The sequence below is a fragment of the Diaphorina citri genome, unplaced genomic scaffold (genome assembly GCF_000475195.1).
Source record: "Diaphorina citri unplaced genomic scaffold, Diaci psyllid genome assembly version 1.1 scaffold364, whole genome shotgun sequence".
NCBI classification, from domain to species: Eukaryota; Metazoa; Arthropoda; class Insecta; order Hemiptera; family Psyllidae; genus Diaphorina; species Diaphorina citri.
Genome location: NW_007377799.1, coordinates 106,499 through 123,533, shown reverse-complemented (window position 1 = coordinate 123,533; position 17,035 = coordinate 106,499). Strand labels below are relative to the sequence as shown.

Genomic DNA, 17,035 nt, shown 5'->3' with positions numbered 1-17,035 from the left:
TTGTTATCTCCTATTCCTTTCATTTTTCACCTCACCAGCACACAATGTAGTCTACTGCTTACCCTCTAAAACATTAGGCCTTGGTGGTGTAGTGGTCAAGGCGCTCGCCTGGTAAACAGGAGGGCGTGGGTTCAATCCCAGCCGAGGTATGGAATTTTATCCTCAATATAATTTGAGAATTTGACCACAATAATAGTAGTAGCCCACTGCTGGAGTAAAGGGACTTTTCAGTCCTATTCGAGCAGTATAAATAAGCACTATTATTATATTATTTATTATATTATTACTATTATTGTTCTTCTTTTCTCCTTTTTCTTTTGATATGTATTTATACAGAAATGTTTAAAAAGGCAATAAATACTCAAGTACTATTCATTCAAATGTTTACAAAGACAAAACTGATGTAGGTACCATTAATAAAATAAATGTAAATTGTAAAACGCAGAAAACCATAAGGCACTTACTTATTATTCTCATACGAATGAACTGTTGAAAAAAATAAACCTTTTCCAGATTATACAACTCAAAAGTGTCAAATAAGTAGTGTGTTAAATTTTAGTGGAAAAAAAAACAAACATAAACAATGTGACAGTCGTGTTGAATTGAGTCCAATAACCAATAATCCTCATCATCAACGGAAAATCAGTTCCTATGTAGTAGGTATACAACATTTCACCACCTTGCATCATTGAAGAGTTTTTGGACCTGTAAAACTCTTCAGTCGCTTTAAACCATAGCAGAGTCCGCGACACGGACGAAAGTTTTGTCTGCAGAAAGGTCAGAGTGCTACTACCCAAGTAGAAGTTTTTGGACCTGTAAAACTCTTCAGTCCCTATAAACTAACTCCAAGTAACGTAGGAAGTTGGCCTCGCCTCTGGAGCAGGCTTTTCTCTATGGACTTGTTAGTTTCGGCAGAGATAATCCGCGTTTACTGTGGACCTGGCAAGGCGCGCTACAAGGCGCGCTAGCCTCCAAGCTAACTAGTCTGGAAAAAGCTCTTCTTTATCACAAATAAAATTCATGATTTGATTTGATTAAATCAAGTGATTCGTATAGGTAAAGAGTTGTGTTTTGGTATATTTGTGGTCCGCCACTTTGATTAGGTTAAGAACCTCTCTGTTTTAAACAATAGAGAAGTGATGACATCTTTCTACCGAATAACTACTTATTGATTTCCAGAATATACCTCTCGAGTAATGACTGTAATGATGTAATAGTCTAGTGGTAACGTGCTTGCTTGCCATGCAGGAGGTCCCGGGTTCGATTCCCGACTCAGCACAGAAATTCTAATGATCAAATTCCTTTTGTGACCAAATTCCCAGTGGTAACGTGTTAAATGACCTTTACGTGAAAAAAAGGAGGGAAATTTTAAAAAATATTATTTTTTTTTTGTTTGTTTTTGTTTTGGAAAAAAAGGTTTGTTCAGTTTTTAGTTCGAAAGAAAAATTATAAGAATAAAGATGTGTTCAAATAAATAATAATTCGAGTTTTTTTAGTTCGAAAGAAAAATTATAAGAATAAAGATGTGTTCAAATAAATAATAATTCGAGTTGTTGAGTATTATTTCATTTTTAACAGTAACGCGCTTGCTTGTTCTCCCTCCTTCCCTCTCTCCCTCGTACAATATCTGCCTCCCTCTCTCTCTCTCTCTCTTTCTCTCTCTCTCTCTCTCTCTCATTCTCTCTCTCTAGGCTCTTTTTCTCCTTCCTCTTTCTTTCCCTCCCTCTAATTTTCATCATTATTCTTGCTGCGAATTTGGAACTTTTCCAAACTTGTTCTTTCACCCCAATACCTCTCCTTCTCTCTCACTCCCTCCCTTTCTTCCTCTCTCTCTTCCTCTTCTCTTTTTACCATTTTCTCTCTATATCCTTCCCTTTTTCCTCCTCCCTCTCTCTATCTTCCTTTATATTTTTCTCTCCTCTTTTTTATTGCTTTCACTTCACTAGCAATTTGTGTGTTCCCTCCCTCTTCCTCTGTCTTTTCCTGTTCCCTCCCTCTCCCTGTCCCACATTCGTTCACTCCCTCCTCAATTTTTCTATCCCTCATTCCCTCCCACTCTCTCTCTCTCTCTCTCTTCCTACCTCTATTCTTCATCTCGTTCTATTGCGTGATTTTTTTTTCTCTCTTCACTTTCATTTACTTTGCTTTCCGTTCCTCTCTCCTCTCTCTTCCTCCCACACTCCCCCTCTCATCTTCTCTTCCTGCTTCTCTTTCTCTCTCTCTCTCTCTCTTTCTTTCTTTCTTTCTTTCTTTCTCTGTATGGGGCTGAGTGATTGCACCATACATTCCAAGCACACCCGTGGAAACATGTTTCCATTACCATCTATCATGATATAGCGCATATGAGAGTGGCGCATATACAACAGAAGTGAGTACACATAAACATAAAATGGTGGATTTCACCAATGTCCTAACGAGAGATTTCACTAATGGGAGATTTTTTCTACTATAAATACTAAATAATCCAAAAGGAGTATTTAATGATACACACAGGAGCTTTTAAAATCTCCTCCTTTTTGGACCACTAAAAACTCCTTTTTGGATAATTAAAAACATCTTTTTTGGGTTATTAAATCTCTAATTAAGTCAATGTTGAAATCTACCAAAATGAAATAAATAAAAATAAAAATTCATATTTTTATTTAAAAGCAACTAATATTATTCATGACATATTCAACATATAAATATAAAACATATTCAACAGAACAAAATATACATACCTTGTTCATCCTGCCCGAATAGGCCTGAAAGTCCCTTTGCTCCCGCAGTCTAAACAAGGTCTCTTGTATTGATTGGAACAATAAAGTGAGACTTGAGTCTGATCGACCTAAGTCTGACAGATTATGTGAGAGACCCAAGTCTAATACTAAAATAAGAAAATAGGTCAACATCTTGATGGAAAACTCAGTAACTTTGTGAAGTTCCATATAAATTGAGAAATGAAAACCCTACCAACTACCAACTCAAGAAGAAGAGTATTAGTTATTTCATTTCTCAAGAAAATAGGTCTTCACTGGACGAAATAAACAAATTTATTGATGGAAAAGAGTGAACATGTTTCAGCATCTTATGATGCCATCCTCAGGACTGTATTGAGATATCTGTCAGATCGTCTGAAACACCCAAGTTTGTAAGATCGTTTGAGAGGCATAAGTCTGTCAGACCTAGACCTACTAAAACTTTTGTTTATATCACCACCATAATTCCTGAACGGTACTATCCGATGTTCGTGAAATTTGGTGGGCATGCTACGACACAGACCACGAGCGTCCAATGTAGCAGTTGTTTCATCGCTACGAAATAAAAACGGCGGTGAAACACTCATCTTTTAAAAACAAAAACGTTGCTCAAGTTCAATGATCTATCAGCTGACTATAAATCCAATTATTCAGAGCAAGTTCATTCCTTTTTTAACCCTTTCTGTTCTTTGTCCACAATTTCAGTCAAACCTCCGAGGACGTCTGTTCGTGCGGCGACGCCCGCGGCAATCTAGTCACCTCCACTCCTCCCCCCTCCACACCTCCCAACACCTCCACACCTCCAAACACTTCTCACTCATCCACTTGTGAAGACCCGGCTACGGTACTGGATGCGGAACAGATTATCCGGAAGTTGGAAGAGAGACGGCAGAGTTCCCTGGATCATCATTGGCCCATCCCGCGGGCCTATGCCGAACAACAACAGCAGCTTAGTCAAGAGAGTAAGTACTTAGCTACATAGAGTTTTATTTATTTTATTTATGAAGTTTCCATTTATAGAGTTTTATTTATTTTATTTATGAAGTTTCCATTTATAGAGTTTTATTTATTTTATTTATGAAGTTTCCATTTATTAGCTATTCGGTACAAATCTCTCAATTACATATGTATGCAACAAATGAATGGTATACCCATCCGGTAAAGCCGGAACTGATGCCACGGATGGAGATACTTGTACTCCATCTGCGAAGATTTTTAGTTCAATAATGAAAACATGGAATAAAATAGTAAAAATTCATCACTATAGACAAAATATTGGAATACACCCCCGAACTATCAGCATTTTTAAATTATTGTCAGCTATTTTCTTGTTTACTGCGGTAGCTACATATTTTCCCGCTCGAGGGAGTCGAGGGTTTGTGCTGAAATTTGGGCCCCAAAAACGATATACCAAGTTTGAAAAGAAGAACTAAATGGTAATGTTATACAGAACTTCAAAGCAGTTCATTGATCCATTAGTTTCATCTATTCTGTTTTCCCTTCCCTTCCAGGATAATGACGGGACTGAAGATGGTGAAGAAAGTGGAGATCTGGAATCCGAAACCAACCAGTCAGATGTTAGTTCTACACATAGGCGCCTCTCTGTCAATGATTGTGAGAGTACTGAAGAGTGTGGTAAGTGCATATGTGAAAGAACATTAATTTTCTGACTGCAATAAGTTGCGTGATTATTTATCCAGTATGAACTTTTCTAAGTCACCTTTGAATATCAATTCCATACCCGGTGAATTAATCATGGGCATGATACACCCTAGGGCCAACACCTCCACACCTCCAAACACTTCTCACTCATCCACTTGTGAAGACCCGGCTACGGTACTGGATGCGGAACAGATTATCCGGAAATTGGAAGAGAGACGACAGAGTTCCCTGGATCATCATTGGCCCATCCCGCGGGCCTATGCCGAACAACAGCAGCAGCTTAGTCAAGAGAGTAAGTACTTAGCTACATAGAGTTATTTATTTTATTTATGAAGTTTCCATTTATTAGCTATTCGGTACGAATCTCTCAATTACATAATATATGTATTCAACAAATGAATGGTATACCCATCCGTTAAAACCGGAACTTGTGCCACGGATGGGGATACTTGTACTTCATCTGCGAAGATTTTTAGTTCAATAATGAAAACATGGAATAAAATAGAAAGTAAAAATTCATCACTATAGACAAAATATTGGAATACACTCCCGAACTATCAGTATTTTTAAATTATTGTCAGCTATTTTCTCGTTTACTCCGGTAGCTACATATTTTTCTGCTCGAGGGATTCGAGGGTTTGTGCTGAAATTTGGGCCCAAAAAACGATATACTAAGTTTGAAAAGAAAAACCAAATGGTAATGTTATACAGAACTTCAAAACCATTACTTAACATAGGAAGCAAAATACAAAATTTGTCGGAAATGTATGAAGTGTTGGAAGTGTATGATCAGTCTGCGCGCTGCTGTAGACATATTGCGCCATGTCCTGTCGGTAATAAGTAAAGTAATAAGTAGCATACTCATAAATAACACAAATAATTAAGTTGGGGTTAATAGATAACCATTGTGTTTGTTTGTTGTCCGTCTAGTTTTCTATTAATTGAGACGTACATACTGCGTGTGTGTTCAATTGCCTTATCGGTTTATCAGTGTTAATTGATAATACGGGATGGACGTGAATGGAGTTCCAATTTTGTTCAGGGTGGCATTGAACTTGGGTTTTTAGTAAGGTTGTATTACAAAATGTAAAGTGAGAAGTGTTGGTGAATTGCTTGAATGATGATGGAAAATTGACCACAAATATTATATGGTTGACTGTTAAATTAAATGTTAAACACAGACATTAAAATAATTTTTTTATAGACATTTTTTTTCTTCTTTTCTTAATAGAGGAAAATCTTACTGCTAAGCTCTTATCGGCCCGAAAGCGAAGAGAGAAGGAAGACAAGATAGAAAGCCAGCCGTTCCGAGAACAAACTTCATCTGATTAGGATAAAGTTCGCCTGGGTGTTTTTATATTGGTTATTGGTTTTTCAACAACTTGCCATTTAACTCTTGGCAGAATTTACATGTCGTTCGTAAAATATTTCTCATGCTTATTCACACTCTTGATTTTATTTCAGAACTGTTGGAAAGTCTAAGGCCCGCCAGTCCGAAGCCAGGTCATGTAGAGCGAGTGCGCGCACCTCTAGGCGCATCCTATGCTAATAGACCTCGGCATGTTGCGCCACAGGAGAGATTCCTCAAGATACATGTGCGCCATATCACTGATGGACAGGTAATTGAAATTATTTGCGGAAAATATCCAATTATTTGCGGAATGAGGCTCACTTTCAATAGAAAAAATATCGAACTTTGCAAAAGTTATTCTTAGGAAAAAATGGGATAGGAACAATACAAAATCATCGAAGAGTTTTTTTTTTTCTTTCAGAGGTTAGAAACCAAATCGTAGATTTTTTTAGCCAAGTACCTACAGATTTGTACATGCAAAAGTCCTGCAAATCATGATATATTTCATGTTGCGCCACAGGAGAGATTCCTCAAGATACATGTGCGCCATATCACTGATGGACAGGTAATTGAAATTATTTGCGGAAAATATCGAATTATTTGCGGAAATTATCGAATTATTTGCGGAATTAGGCCCAGTTTCAATAGAAAAATATCGAACTTTGCAAAAGTTATGACTTATGATTATGACGTATTACAGAGAAAAACCTTTAAACACATTTCATAACATAGTTGTTGTGACGTCAAAATTTGGTAAAATGTGAAGTTGCTTTCAGAAATGTTTTCTAAAATTTAGAAAATATTGATGGAAAAAAGGTTAATCATCATGATCATTGTTGTTGCATTTTGGTAGTCGAAGGTTGCTCAGATTCTTCTAATGACATTCCTCCATTCTTCTCTATTCTCTGCCATTCTGTAGTCCCCATATGTGTAGAGAGTAAAAAAAGTTATGTGGAAAACTTGATATCGACTGAATTTTATTCGGGAAAACTAAATCAAAATCTTTACAAAAAATATGTGGCTGAAACTCTCGCCACAGGACTAAAAAAATAGTATGTTAGTACATAGATATTTACATATACATAGATATGTTGATATAACATATCATGTTGGATAAATGGGTACTGAGAAGAAAGTTTGAAGGTTTCCGAAAATACCTTAACGCAAGACATAAATGTGGAATTAGTATGTGATGGTGAAGTCTGTGGTTTGTCTGATCAATTTGCTCACAGTTTAAACAAGAGTAGATGAAATAATAATTATGAATTTCATCGTCTTAGACAAAAGTATCATTCACAAACCGACAATTTGCTTAATTATTATTCTTTGGTTATCCATTTTCAAGACAATTTGCTCACAGTTTAAACAAGAGTAGATGAAATAATAATTATGAGTTTCATCTTCTTAGCCAAAAGTATCATTCACAAACCGACAGTTTGCTTAATTATTATTCTTTGGTTATCCATTTTCAAGAGATCTTTGAACAAAGGTGTCGGGTAGTTCCCTCTGAGACAATTTGCTCACAGTTTAAACAAGAGTAGATGAAATAATAATTATGAGTTTCATCTTCTTAGCCAAAAGTATCATTCACAAACCGACAATTTGCTTAATTATTATTCTTTGGTTATCCATTTTCAAGAGATCTTTGAACACAGGTGTCGGGTAGTTCCCTCTGAGGACTTCCTCCTTGTATCGCCCAAAAGTATCATTCACAAACCGACAATTTGCTTAATTATTATTCTTTGGTTATCCATTTTCAAGAGATCTTTGAACAAAGGTGTCGGGTAGTTCCCTCTGAGGACTTCCTTCTTGTATCGCCATCAAAATGATAGTACCTATTGTTAATAGCTCACAGGCAAGTAGATATTGCTCATTACTGATTTTGTTGAAGCAATAACAGAACTCTATCACTGACTACTTTTCTTAAATCCATGTCACTGTGTCACTCTGTGTTCTATCACAATTAATTCCATAATTTCATCAAAGACCTTAGCAGTTTTACAGTGATGTTAAGCTTCAATTCTATCACCTTTTACATTCCTTACGTCTAGCATGCACTCCATCCAGCTTACTACTTCTACTACCATTCACATCTCTTCTATTACTTTCTCCGTTACTTTTACTTTTATTACTACACTTATGATCACTCCAACTAGAAGTCAAGTTCAAGATCACAACTTGCACATTACTAATACTTTCACTTTCCTCTCATTTATTGATTATTGATAGTACGAATTGATAACAGGGTTTGAAGTAAAATGATGACTGGTGTTGCCGTCAGTTTCAGCCTCTTAGTGACCAGTTAATATAACTGTTTATTTCGACTCTCATTTATTGATTATTGATAGTACGAATTGATAACAGGGTTTGAAGTAAAATGATGACTGGTGTTGCCGTCAGTTTCAGCCTCTTTAGTGACCAGTTAATATAACTGTTTATTTCGCAGCGTTTGTCAGCGTTGTCGGGTTGAAAGTCCTGTGAACTCACTCTGTTTTTAGCGTTAAATCCATAGCTACTAGCGATAATTCTCAGATTGATCAAAATCCATGTCCAGTTAGCGATATTAGTGATATTTCTCGCCATCAATATCCTTGTCTAAGTGGGTAGTTGTAATGAAAAAGTTAAGTAATGTTTTTTTTTCTTTTAAACTGTGAAAAGTTGGTGCGTCTTTTAAACTGTTTGAATTTGTGGAATTTTTCTCGAATCCGCCATAATATCTTTATCTAAATGATGTTCAACTAATTAGAAAGTTAGTGCGTTTTTCGGGTTGAAAGTCCTGTGAACTCACTCTGTTTTTAGCGTTAAATCCATAGCTACTAGCGATAATTCTCAGATTGATCAAAATCCATGTGTAGTTAGCGATATTAGTGATAATTCTCGCGATCAATATTCTTGTCTAAGTGGGTAGTTGTAATGAAGAAGTTAATGTTTTTTTTTGTGAAAAGTTGGTGCGTCTATTAAACTGTTTGAATTTATGGAATTTTTCTCGAATCCGCCATAATATCTTTATCTAAATGTTCAACTAATTAGAAAGTTAGTTGCGTTTTTTAACTGTAAAAAGTTTAGTGGTGTAGGCTTGTGGACAGGATGCTTTTTTTTCTTTTTTAATTTGTGGAATATTCTCGAATACACCACAATACCCTTGTTCAATTAATGAGAAAGTGCGTCTTTTTGTTGGAATTCCGTAGAAATTTCTTGAGTTTCGACGTCTTTATCTGAAATCTAATGCTTCACAAGTTCTGCCACCGTGTCGTTCGATTTTGTTCGATTTTTTTAAAGAGGTTTGCTAGAACTGTGTTTCCTATAAGGTCTTATCGTCCCAAAAGCAAACGGAGAAAGAAGACAGGATGGCAGAAAGCCAGCCGTTCCGAGAACGAAGCTTTTGTTTAGGGTAAAATCCGCCCCGGGCGGAAAATCGCGACCAAGGACTTACTAGGTAGAAGCTCGATCTACCAAGCTAACTAGGCTGGCTAAATGTTGTCCAAGTTTTGAAAATTTCTGCCCATTATCATTAAAACTCACATCATAGTCATGATAGAGTGAAGTATTTCATCGCTCATTAGGTAGGTACCTACCTAGGTTAGTTAGAGACTACCTGGGTAGATTAAATTGCTTTCTATTTTTATTAATAGTCATGGCAGTTTTCTGTGATTCAATTGAGAGTGTGGTTAATTAGTTTCAACTAATAGAGTGATTTTGTTTACCTGTAGGTTTGAGGAATATATTTTTCCATTCAATTTTGTCCAACCAAATAAAATAGCGAACCGTTTTTTTTCTTTTCCAAAATTAGTCATCATCATGTAAATAAGTGATAAGTACGTTTGTAAACACATTTACTTCACATTTAAACCTGGAATTATTTATCAATTGAATCACTAGGGGATTAAAAATCTCCCATTCGGTCATTGATGAAACACGCCACTCCACTTTTTACTTTCCTTATCCTCTATTGTTCGGTGCTGTAGTGGTCAAGGCGCTCGCCTGGTAAACAGGAGGGCGTGGGGTCAATCCCAGCCAAGGTATGGAATTTTATCCTCAATATAATTTGAGAATTTGACCACAATAATAGTAGTAGCCTACTGCTGGAGTAAAGGGAATTTTCAGTCCTATTCGAGCAGTATAATAAAGCACTATTATATTATTACCTCACTTACCTATCGCTACTGATAACGTTATCTTTATCATTAGAGGTCACACTGTTAGATAGAGGTAGTCACTGTTAGAGGTAGATATTGGTTGAGGTACCTACTGTTACAGGAGTTTAGGGACCTCTAGTCTCTCTAACTGAAATAGAGACTTGACATGGTACGAGTAGCGACCTTGTTTTAAGCCAGGCGTTCTTAACCTATTGTTCGCGACTTAAAAGTGGCCCGTGGTCCGCTTAGAAGGTGCAAAATTAAGTTTTCTGTCAGCTCAATAGGATAGGGGGAAAGAAAACTTCAGTCGAGTAGCGACCAGTGGCGGCATTACCTGTGTAAAAAGATGATTGAAATTTGGAAATTGATTGCAAGGGGGGCACTTGGTAATGCTGTGATTTCTACAAAATTTGTGAAAAAGCTCTTTAAACACAAGTTTGATAAAGGGAACCGTAACTTCTAAGGTCTGTAACTGCCAAAGTAGCGAAGAGAGGAGGAGGACAGGATAAGGGCCAGCCGTTCCGAGAACGAACCTTATCTGTTTAGGATAAATTCGGCCCCGGGTGAAAATCGAACCCACGTCCTAGCGCTTGCAAGGCGCGCTAGCCTCCAAGCTAACTAGTCTGGAATAAGCTCTTCTTTACCACAAATAAAATTCATGATTTGATTTGATTAAATCATGTGATTCGTAAAGAGTTGTGTTTTGGTATATTTGTGGTCCGCCACTTTGAAAAGGTTAAGAACCTCTCTGTTTTATAACAATAGGGAAGTGATGACATCTTTCTACCGAATCAACTACTTATTGATTTCCAGAATATACCTACCTCTCGAGTAATGACTGTAATGATGTAATAGTCTAGTGGTAACGTGCTTGCTTGCCATGCAGAAGGTCCCGGGTTCGATTCCCGACTCAGCACAGAAATTCTAATGATAAAATTCCTTTTGTGACCAAATTCCCAGTGGTAACGCGCTCGCTTGCGTATGGAATTTTATCCTCAATATAATTTGAGAATTTGACCACAATAATAGTAGTAGCTTACTGCTGGAGTAAAGGGACTTTTCAGTCCAATTCGAGCAGTATATAAATTATAAGCACTATTATATTATTATCAGTAGTATTATTATTATTGTTCTTCTTTTCTCCTTTTTCTTTTGATATGTATATATACCGAAATGTTTACAAAGGCAATAAATACTCAAGTACTATTCATTCAAATGTTTACAAAGACAAAACTCATATAGGTACCATTAATAAAAAATGTAAATTGTAAAACGCAGAAAACCATTAGGCACTTATTATTCTCATACGAATGAACTGTTGAAAAAAATGAACCTTTTCCAGATTATATAACTCAAAAGTGTCAAATAAGTAGTGTTTCAAATTTTAGTTTTTTTTAAAAAAAAAAAAAAAAAACATAAACAATGTGACAGTCGTGTTGAATTGAGTCCAATAACCAATAATCCTCATCATCAACGGAAAATCAGTTCCTATGCAGTAGGTAGGTATACAACATTTCATCACCTCGCATCATTGAAGAGTTTTTGGACCTGTAAAACTCTTCAGTCGCTATAAACCAACTCCAAGTAATGTAGAAGGGCCTCGCCACTGGAGCAGGCTTTTCTCTATGGACTTGTTAGTTTCTGCAGAGATAATCCGCGTTTACTGTGGACTAATATAATCAGCTATGCACTAAAACCTTAATCAGCTGGATTATTTTGGACTAATTAATAATTCAAGTAAACTCAGCTTGACTCGTTAGAAAGTCCATCATGGAGTATCAACTGTTGAGTACATCGCCCTCTAGTTTGGAGGGTGATCTGGATTCAGTGAGTCTGGGCAATAGTATCAACAATAATACAGTGAGCATCAAGTATGAGAAGCAAGCCTCAGCACGTAGCAGAAACCATTCTGAAGATAATTATGTTCTGGTGTTTCTACCGGCAGCAGGAGTTAAAGGTAAGTCTGAGAAAAATACAGATATTCAAGCTACTTCTGTGCTAAACAGGAAACATGGAAGGAATTTTTTCAAAGACCATCATCTCTGGGTGCCTATTTTTATTTCAGATATGTGTCTCACATATATTGTAGGTACTGTAAGTAGTATAGATGATATAGACAGGTACAGATATGTATCTTGGTAACTTTATATCTTACTATTGGTGGTAGGTATCTAGTACCTAGGTGTAGGTACCTATTTATTGCCTATGAGTGTCATCCAGGTAACGTTAAAAATAAAAACAACACAGTGTTACAAAGATGTTAAGTTTTATACAATGACTAAGATCAGTGGTGTGTGGTGTAGTGGTTAGCTGAGTGGTAAGTAATGCACTTGCTTTCCATGCAGAAGGTGCCAGGATTTCAGGCCGAGAGGCACATTTATGTGTTATTGAGTGAGTTTTCATCGCTACTTTTTAATCTAAAATTAAGCATCAGTCTTTATTCTACTTACCAGTTGAGTGATACGCCCATGTAGTGAGATCTGACCAATCTTTGTTGCAGGCTTTGAAACTTGCACTAAAGTCTTTAGATAGCAAATTTAAAAATACCTTGTGTGTTGTGGTTTGCACAGTAGTTCAAAATCCAGGAGGTGTTTTAACACAGTTGTGTAAAACACACACACAAAAAAAAAGTGTTATAATAAGACTTAACTTTGGTATTGTCTTTGTAAACATTTTGATTTCTAGTCTTTCAAACAATAGCCTATCATCAGGAGTGGCTTACATGTACTTTTTTTTAGGTCTGCAACATTGAAGAAATCACCAGGCACGCAGATGTAAACAAATGTTTGTTTACTCTACGCACTTGACGCCATCTTGTTTTCTGACATCATCACTGAAGGGGTCTATAGCCTATCATCAGGAGTGGCTTACACATGAGTTACATGTACTTTTTTTTAGGTCTGCAACATTAAAAAAATCAGTGAAAATAATTTGACTGTAGGTACTTATAGAAGAGAGGTAGGTATATTTTCCCTTCTACCTTTCCCTTCTATAGGATTATCAAAAGTTTCATGGCTGAGGCCATAATCAGATTAATCAAAGTTTAAACTTGGTTTATATTCAACTCATGGGTTAAGCAATCTTAATTGATTGATCTCAAAACTTTTAGCCAATTGTATTGCTTAATCTAAGAGTGTAACTGAATATGGGTTAAGCAATCCTATTTGATTGATCTCAAAACTTTCAGCCAATTGTATTGCTTAATCTAAGAGTGTAACTGAAACTGAGTTTACCTACTCCAATTGTGGCCTCTGCCGTTAGTAATATTTCTTACTTTGTTTCATTTTTGGTGACTCTTTACACAAGACTCCCGAGTTTACTCCAATTGTGGCCTCTGCCGTTAGTAATATTTCTTACTTTGTTTCATTTTTGGTGACTCTTTACATCTTTATACAAAACTTCTGGATTATCAAAAGTTTCATGGCTGAGGCCATAATCAGATTAATCAAAGTTTAAACTTGGTTTATATTCAACTCATGGGTTAAGCAATCCTATTTGATTGATCTCAAAACTTTCAGCCAATTGTATTGCTTAATCTAAGAGTGTAACTGAAACTGAGTTTACTCCAATTGTGGCCTCTGCCGTTAGTAATATTTCTTACTTTGTTTCATTTTTGGTGACTCTTTACATCTTTATACAAAACTCCTAATTAGAAATCTGTCACCTTGTTGCTTACACCCACCAATACAATGAGGTTCTTTTGTTTACCTACTGAGTTATTATATTTAGGATTCGGTAGGCACTTGGGTACTTACACATTTTGTTTTTCCTCTTATCAGTTGAGAAATATGATAAGGGAATTCATTGTTGCAATTTTTAGGGCAAGGTAATTACATGCTTCTACAGTTTTACTATCTACTTACTGTTAGAGATGAATTTGCATCATACACAATTTTTTTCTGATGTATGGAATGGGGTGGATTCACAAAATTGAAGGTCCTAAAAAAAGGTGTTACCTAGCCCCTCGTGTACAGAAATTTTAATAAAAGGGACTTTTTTTCTTTGGTGGTCAATTATTTCATGTTGTTACTGAGATTTGAACCCAAAACTTCTAATTAGGAATCTGTCACCTTGTTGCTTACACCCACCAATACAATGAGGTTCTTTTGTTTACCGAGTTATTATATTTAGGATTCGGTAGGCACTTGGGTACTTACACATTTTGTTTTTTCTCTTATCAGTTGAGAAATGTGATAAGGGAATTCATTGTTGCAATTTTTGGGGCAAGGTAATTACATGCTTCTACAGTTTTACTATCTACTTACTGTTAGAGATGAATTTGCATCATACACATTTTTTTTTCTGATGCATGGAATGGGGTTGATTCACAAAATTGAAGGTCCTATAAAAAGGTGTTACCCAGCCCCTCATGTACAGAAATTTTAATAAAAGGGACTTTTTTTTTCTTTGGTGGTCAATTATTTTATGTTGTTACTGAGATTTGAACCTCAGTCTCTCAGCTACAAATCAAGTTTTTATTTGTATTACAGGCTCTTGAATCTGTCTGTCATCAGAAACCCATATGCTGGAAAAATGTGATATCGAATTAGTAGGGTGAATTGATGGGAGAAATGTCTTAACGGAGGTTGGTGAAATGCAATTTTCAACTTTAATTCCCCATCAGTGCTTAATCAGCTTAATGATTCAATTAAGGCTTGATTGAAGTTTGGTGAAATCGGCTATCAGTCTCTCAGCTACAAATCCAGTTTTTATTTGTATTACAGGCACTTGTTAATCTGTCTGTCATCAGAAACCCATATGCTGGAAAAATGTGATATCTGTCGGTACACAACAGTGTGTTTATTAAAATAGCAGCATCATTCTAACATGTGTTACATATCAGTCCCAACCCAGTTGTTAGATAAGTTTTCCTTTCCATCTAATTTATTTTTGGCGTCTAGCCAACAAAATAGAAAACAATTCTGTGCTAAACAGGAAACATGGAAGGAATTTTTTCAAAGACCATCATCTCTGGGTGCCTATTTTTATTTCAGATATGTGTCTCACACATATTGTAGGTACTGTAAGTAGTATAGATGATATAGACAGGTACAGATGTATCTTGGTAACTTTATATCTTACTATTTGTTTTAATCTATTGGGAAAAGTAAGAAAACTGGGAACAACATTATTTTGGAGCTGTCAAAAGCAGACTCACTTTATTTTCCAAAACCTACTTAATCCTCATCAACAACGGAAAATCAGTTCCTATGTAGTAGGTATACAGCATTTCACCACCTTGCATCATTGAAGATTTTTAGGACCTGTAAAACTCTTCAGTCCCTATAAACCATAGCAGAGTCCGCGACACGGACGAAAGTTTTGTCTGCAGAAAGGTCAGAGTGCTACTATCCAAGTAGAAGTTTTTGGATCTGTAAAACTCTTCAGTCGCTATAAACCAACTCCAAGTAATGTAGAAGTTGGTCTCGCCGCTGGAGCAGGCTTTTCTCTATGGACTTGTTAGTTTCGGCAGAGATAATCCGCGTTTACTGTGGACTAATAAAATCAGCTCTGCACTAAAACCTAAATCAGCTGGATTATTTTGGACTAATTGGACTAATTAATAATTCAAGTAAAAGACTATAATCAGCTATGCACTAAAACCTTAATCAGCTGGATTATTTTGGACTAATTAATAATTCAAGTAAACTCAGCTTGACTCGTTAAAAAGTCCATCATGGAGTATCAACTGTTGAGTACATCGCCCTCTAGTTTGGACGGTGATCTGGATTCAGTGAGTCTGGGCAATAGTATCAACAACAATACAGTGAGCATCAAGTATGAGAAGCAAGCCTCAGCACGTAGCAGAAACAATTCTGAAGATAATTATGTTCTGGTGTTTCTACCAGCAGCAGCAGCAGCAGGAGTTAAAGGTAAGTCTGAGAAAAATACAGATATACAAGCTATTCAACCTACCTCAGTGGTGTAGTGGTTAGCGCGGTGGGCTTCGGATCTGGAGGTTGGTGGTTCGAGTCCAAGTCAAGTCATAAAAGTTAGCGTAGTGTATTAAGCAGGGAACGGCATTTGTGACAAGCATTTATGCTTAACACAATGGAAATTCCTTCCAGATATTAAAGCTATTCTTCTTCCTCTCCTTCTCCATACCTTATTATTATTACAGTCATTATTGTGCGCCGAAAGCAAATAGGTCATCAAAAGAATAACTGCATTTTTGTTTATGCCCGATGCTTATGCCCGAGTTTTTCGTTAATCCAGAGTTAAACTGGCCTGTGTAAATCAAATGGGTGACGTCAAAGAAACCCCTTGACACGGTGTTAACTCTGAGTCGTCGCCGTCAATCGACGAGGTGAATCTATGTTGTCGAGGCAGTGTACGGTGTCAGGCGACATCGATCGTAGAGTCGTATAAGCTTAACCCATCCCTTGGGGCAATAGCCCCGACACCTAAGCCTGAGAGTGGGCTTTTTGTGTAGAGAGTTAAGCTTTTTTATATCGATCAATGGCCGTGAGTGGACAGTGGACACAGCTTAAAGTCCTCCCCGAGCAGAGTCCACTACACGGACGACTGTTAGTGACGGTATTAGAACCTACTTGTCCGCCAGGTATCAGGTAGACCTGACAGACGGACCTTTTTAGCCGTACCTGTCAGGTCTACCTGATAGTGAGTGGCTGGCGTTACCTACTGGCATGTAAATAGTTGAATGGATGCTGTATTTTGTAGGCATCCTGTCAATAAGATCCGGTAAGTGAAAAGTGCTTACGCAATGCTTTCTATCAGCCATGTCTGGGAGTTCTAATCTTTCTATCAGCCATGCTCGCTTGCTATGCAGAAGGTCCCGGGTTCGATTCCTAGGGTCGACCAAAAAATCCTTTGTGTTCAATTTCGGCCAATTTCTTCAAAATCGGATTGGATGGTTATGGCGAAACAGACAGACAGGCAAACATACGCGGACGAACTAAAGGAAAAATTGTCGATCCAAAACTTGAAACTTGTGGTTCGTTCGATAAGTTGATGACATATTTATATGGATGGATTCATTATTTGATTCCAATGTCGAAAAATAGAGAATATCCCACAAATTTCAATTTTCTCGCTGTAATTCAATTTATTATTTTCGAAAATAACACATAATTATCGTAACCTTATTTATGGATTTTTCTATTGGTTTTTACCTCATGTTCGTTATT

General features: G+C 36.7%; 2 protein-coding genes and 1 long non-coding RNA gene across 3 annotated transcripts in view; all 3 read left to right on the top strand.

Annotated features, from left to right (window-relative positions):
• LOC113466945 overlaps positions 1–3,626 on the top strand; it is an 8,724-nt gene extending 5,098 nt beyond the window's left edge. Inside the window, exon 2 of the long non-coding RNA XR_003391184.1 lies at positions 3,444–3,626. This is a non-coding gene — a long non-coding RNA (uncharacterized LOC113466945). The remainder of the gene's footprint in view (positions 1–3,443) is intronic.
• Positions 1–7,251, top strand: part of LOC103508071 — an 85,074-nt gene extending 77,823 nt beyond the window's left edge. Inside the window, exons 6-9 of the mRNA XM_026822781.1 lie at positions 4,250–4,373; positions 5,865–6,019; positions 6,272–6,316; positions 7,225–7,251. Of these exons, the coding sequence (XP_026678582.1) occupies positions 4,250–4,373; positions 5,865–6,019; positions 6,272–6,316; positions 7,225–7,251 (351 nt within the window). The remainder of the gene's footprint in view (positions 1–4,249; positions 4,374–5,864; positions 6,020–6,271; positions 6,317–7,224) is intronic.
• An 8,220-nt stretch (positions 7,252–15,471) lies between these two features.
• Positions 15,472–17,035, top strand: part of LOC113466943 (N-acetylmuramoyl-L-alanine amidase sle1-like) — a 5,393-nt gene continuing 3,829 nt past the window's right edge. Inside the window, exon 1 of the mRNA XM_026822780.1 lies at positions 15,472–15,760. Coding sequence (XP_026678581.1) covers positions 15,565–15,760 — 196 coding nt within the window. The 5' untranslated portion in view covers positions 15,472–15,564. The remainder of the gene's footprint in view (positions 15,761–17,035) is intronic.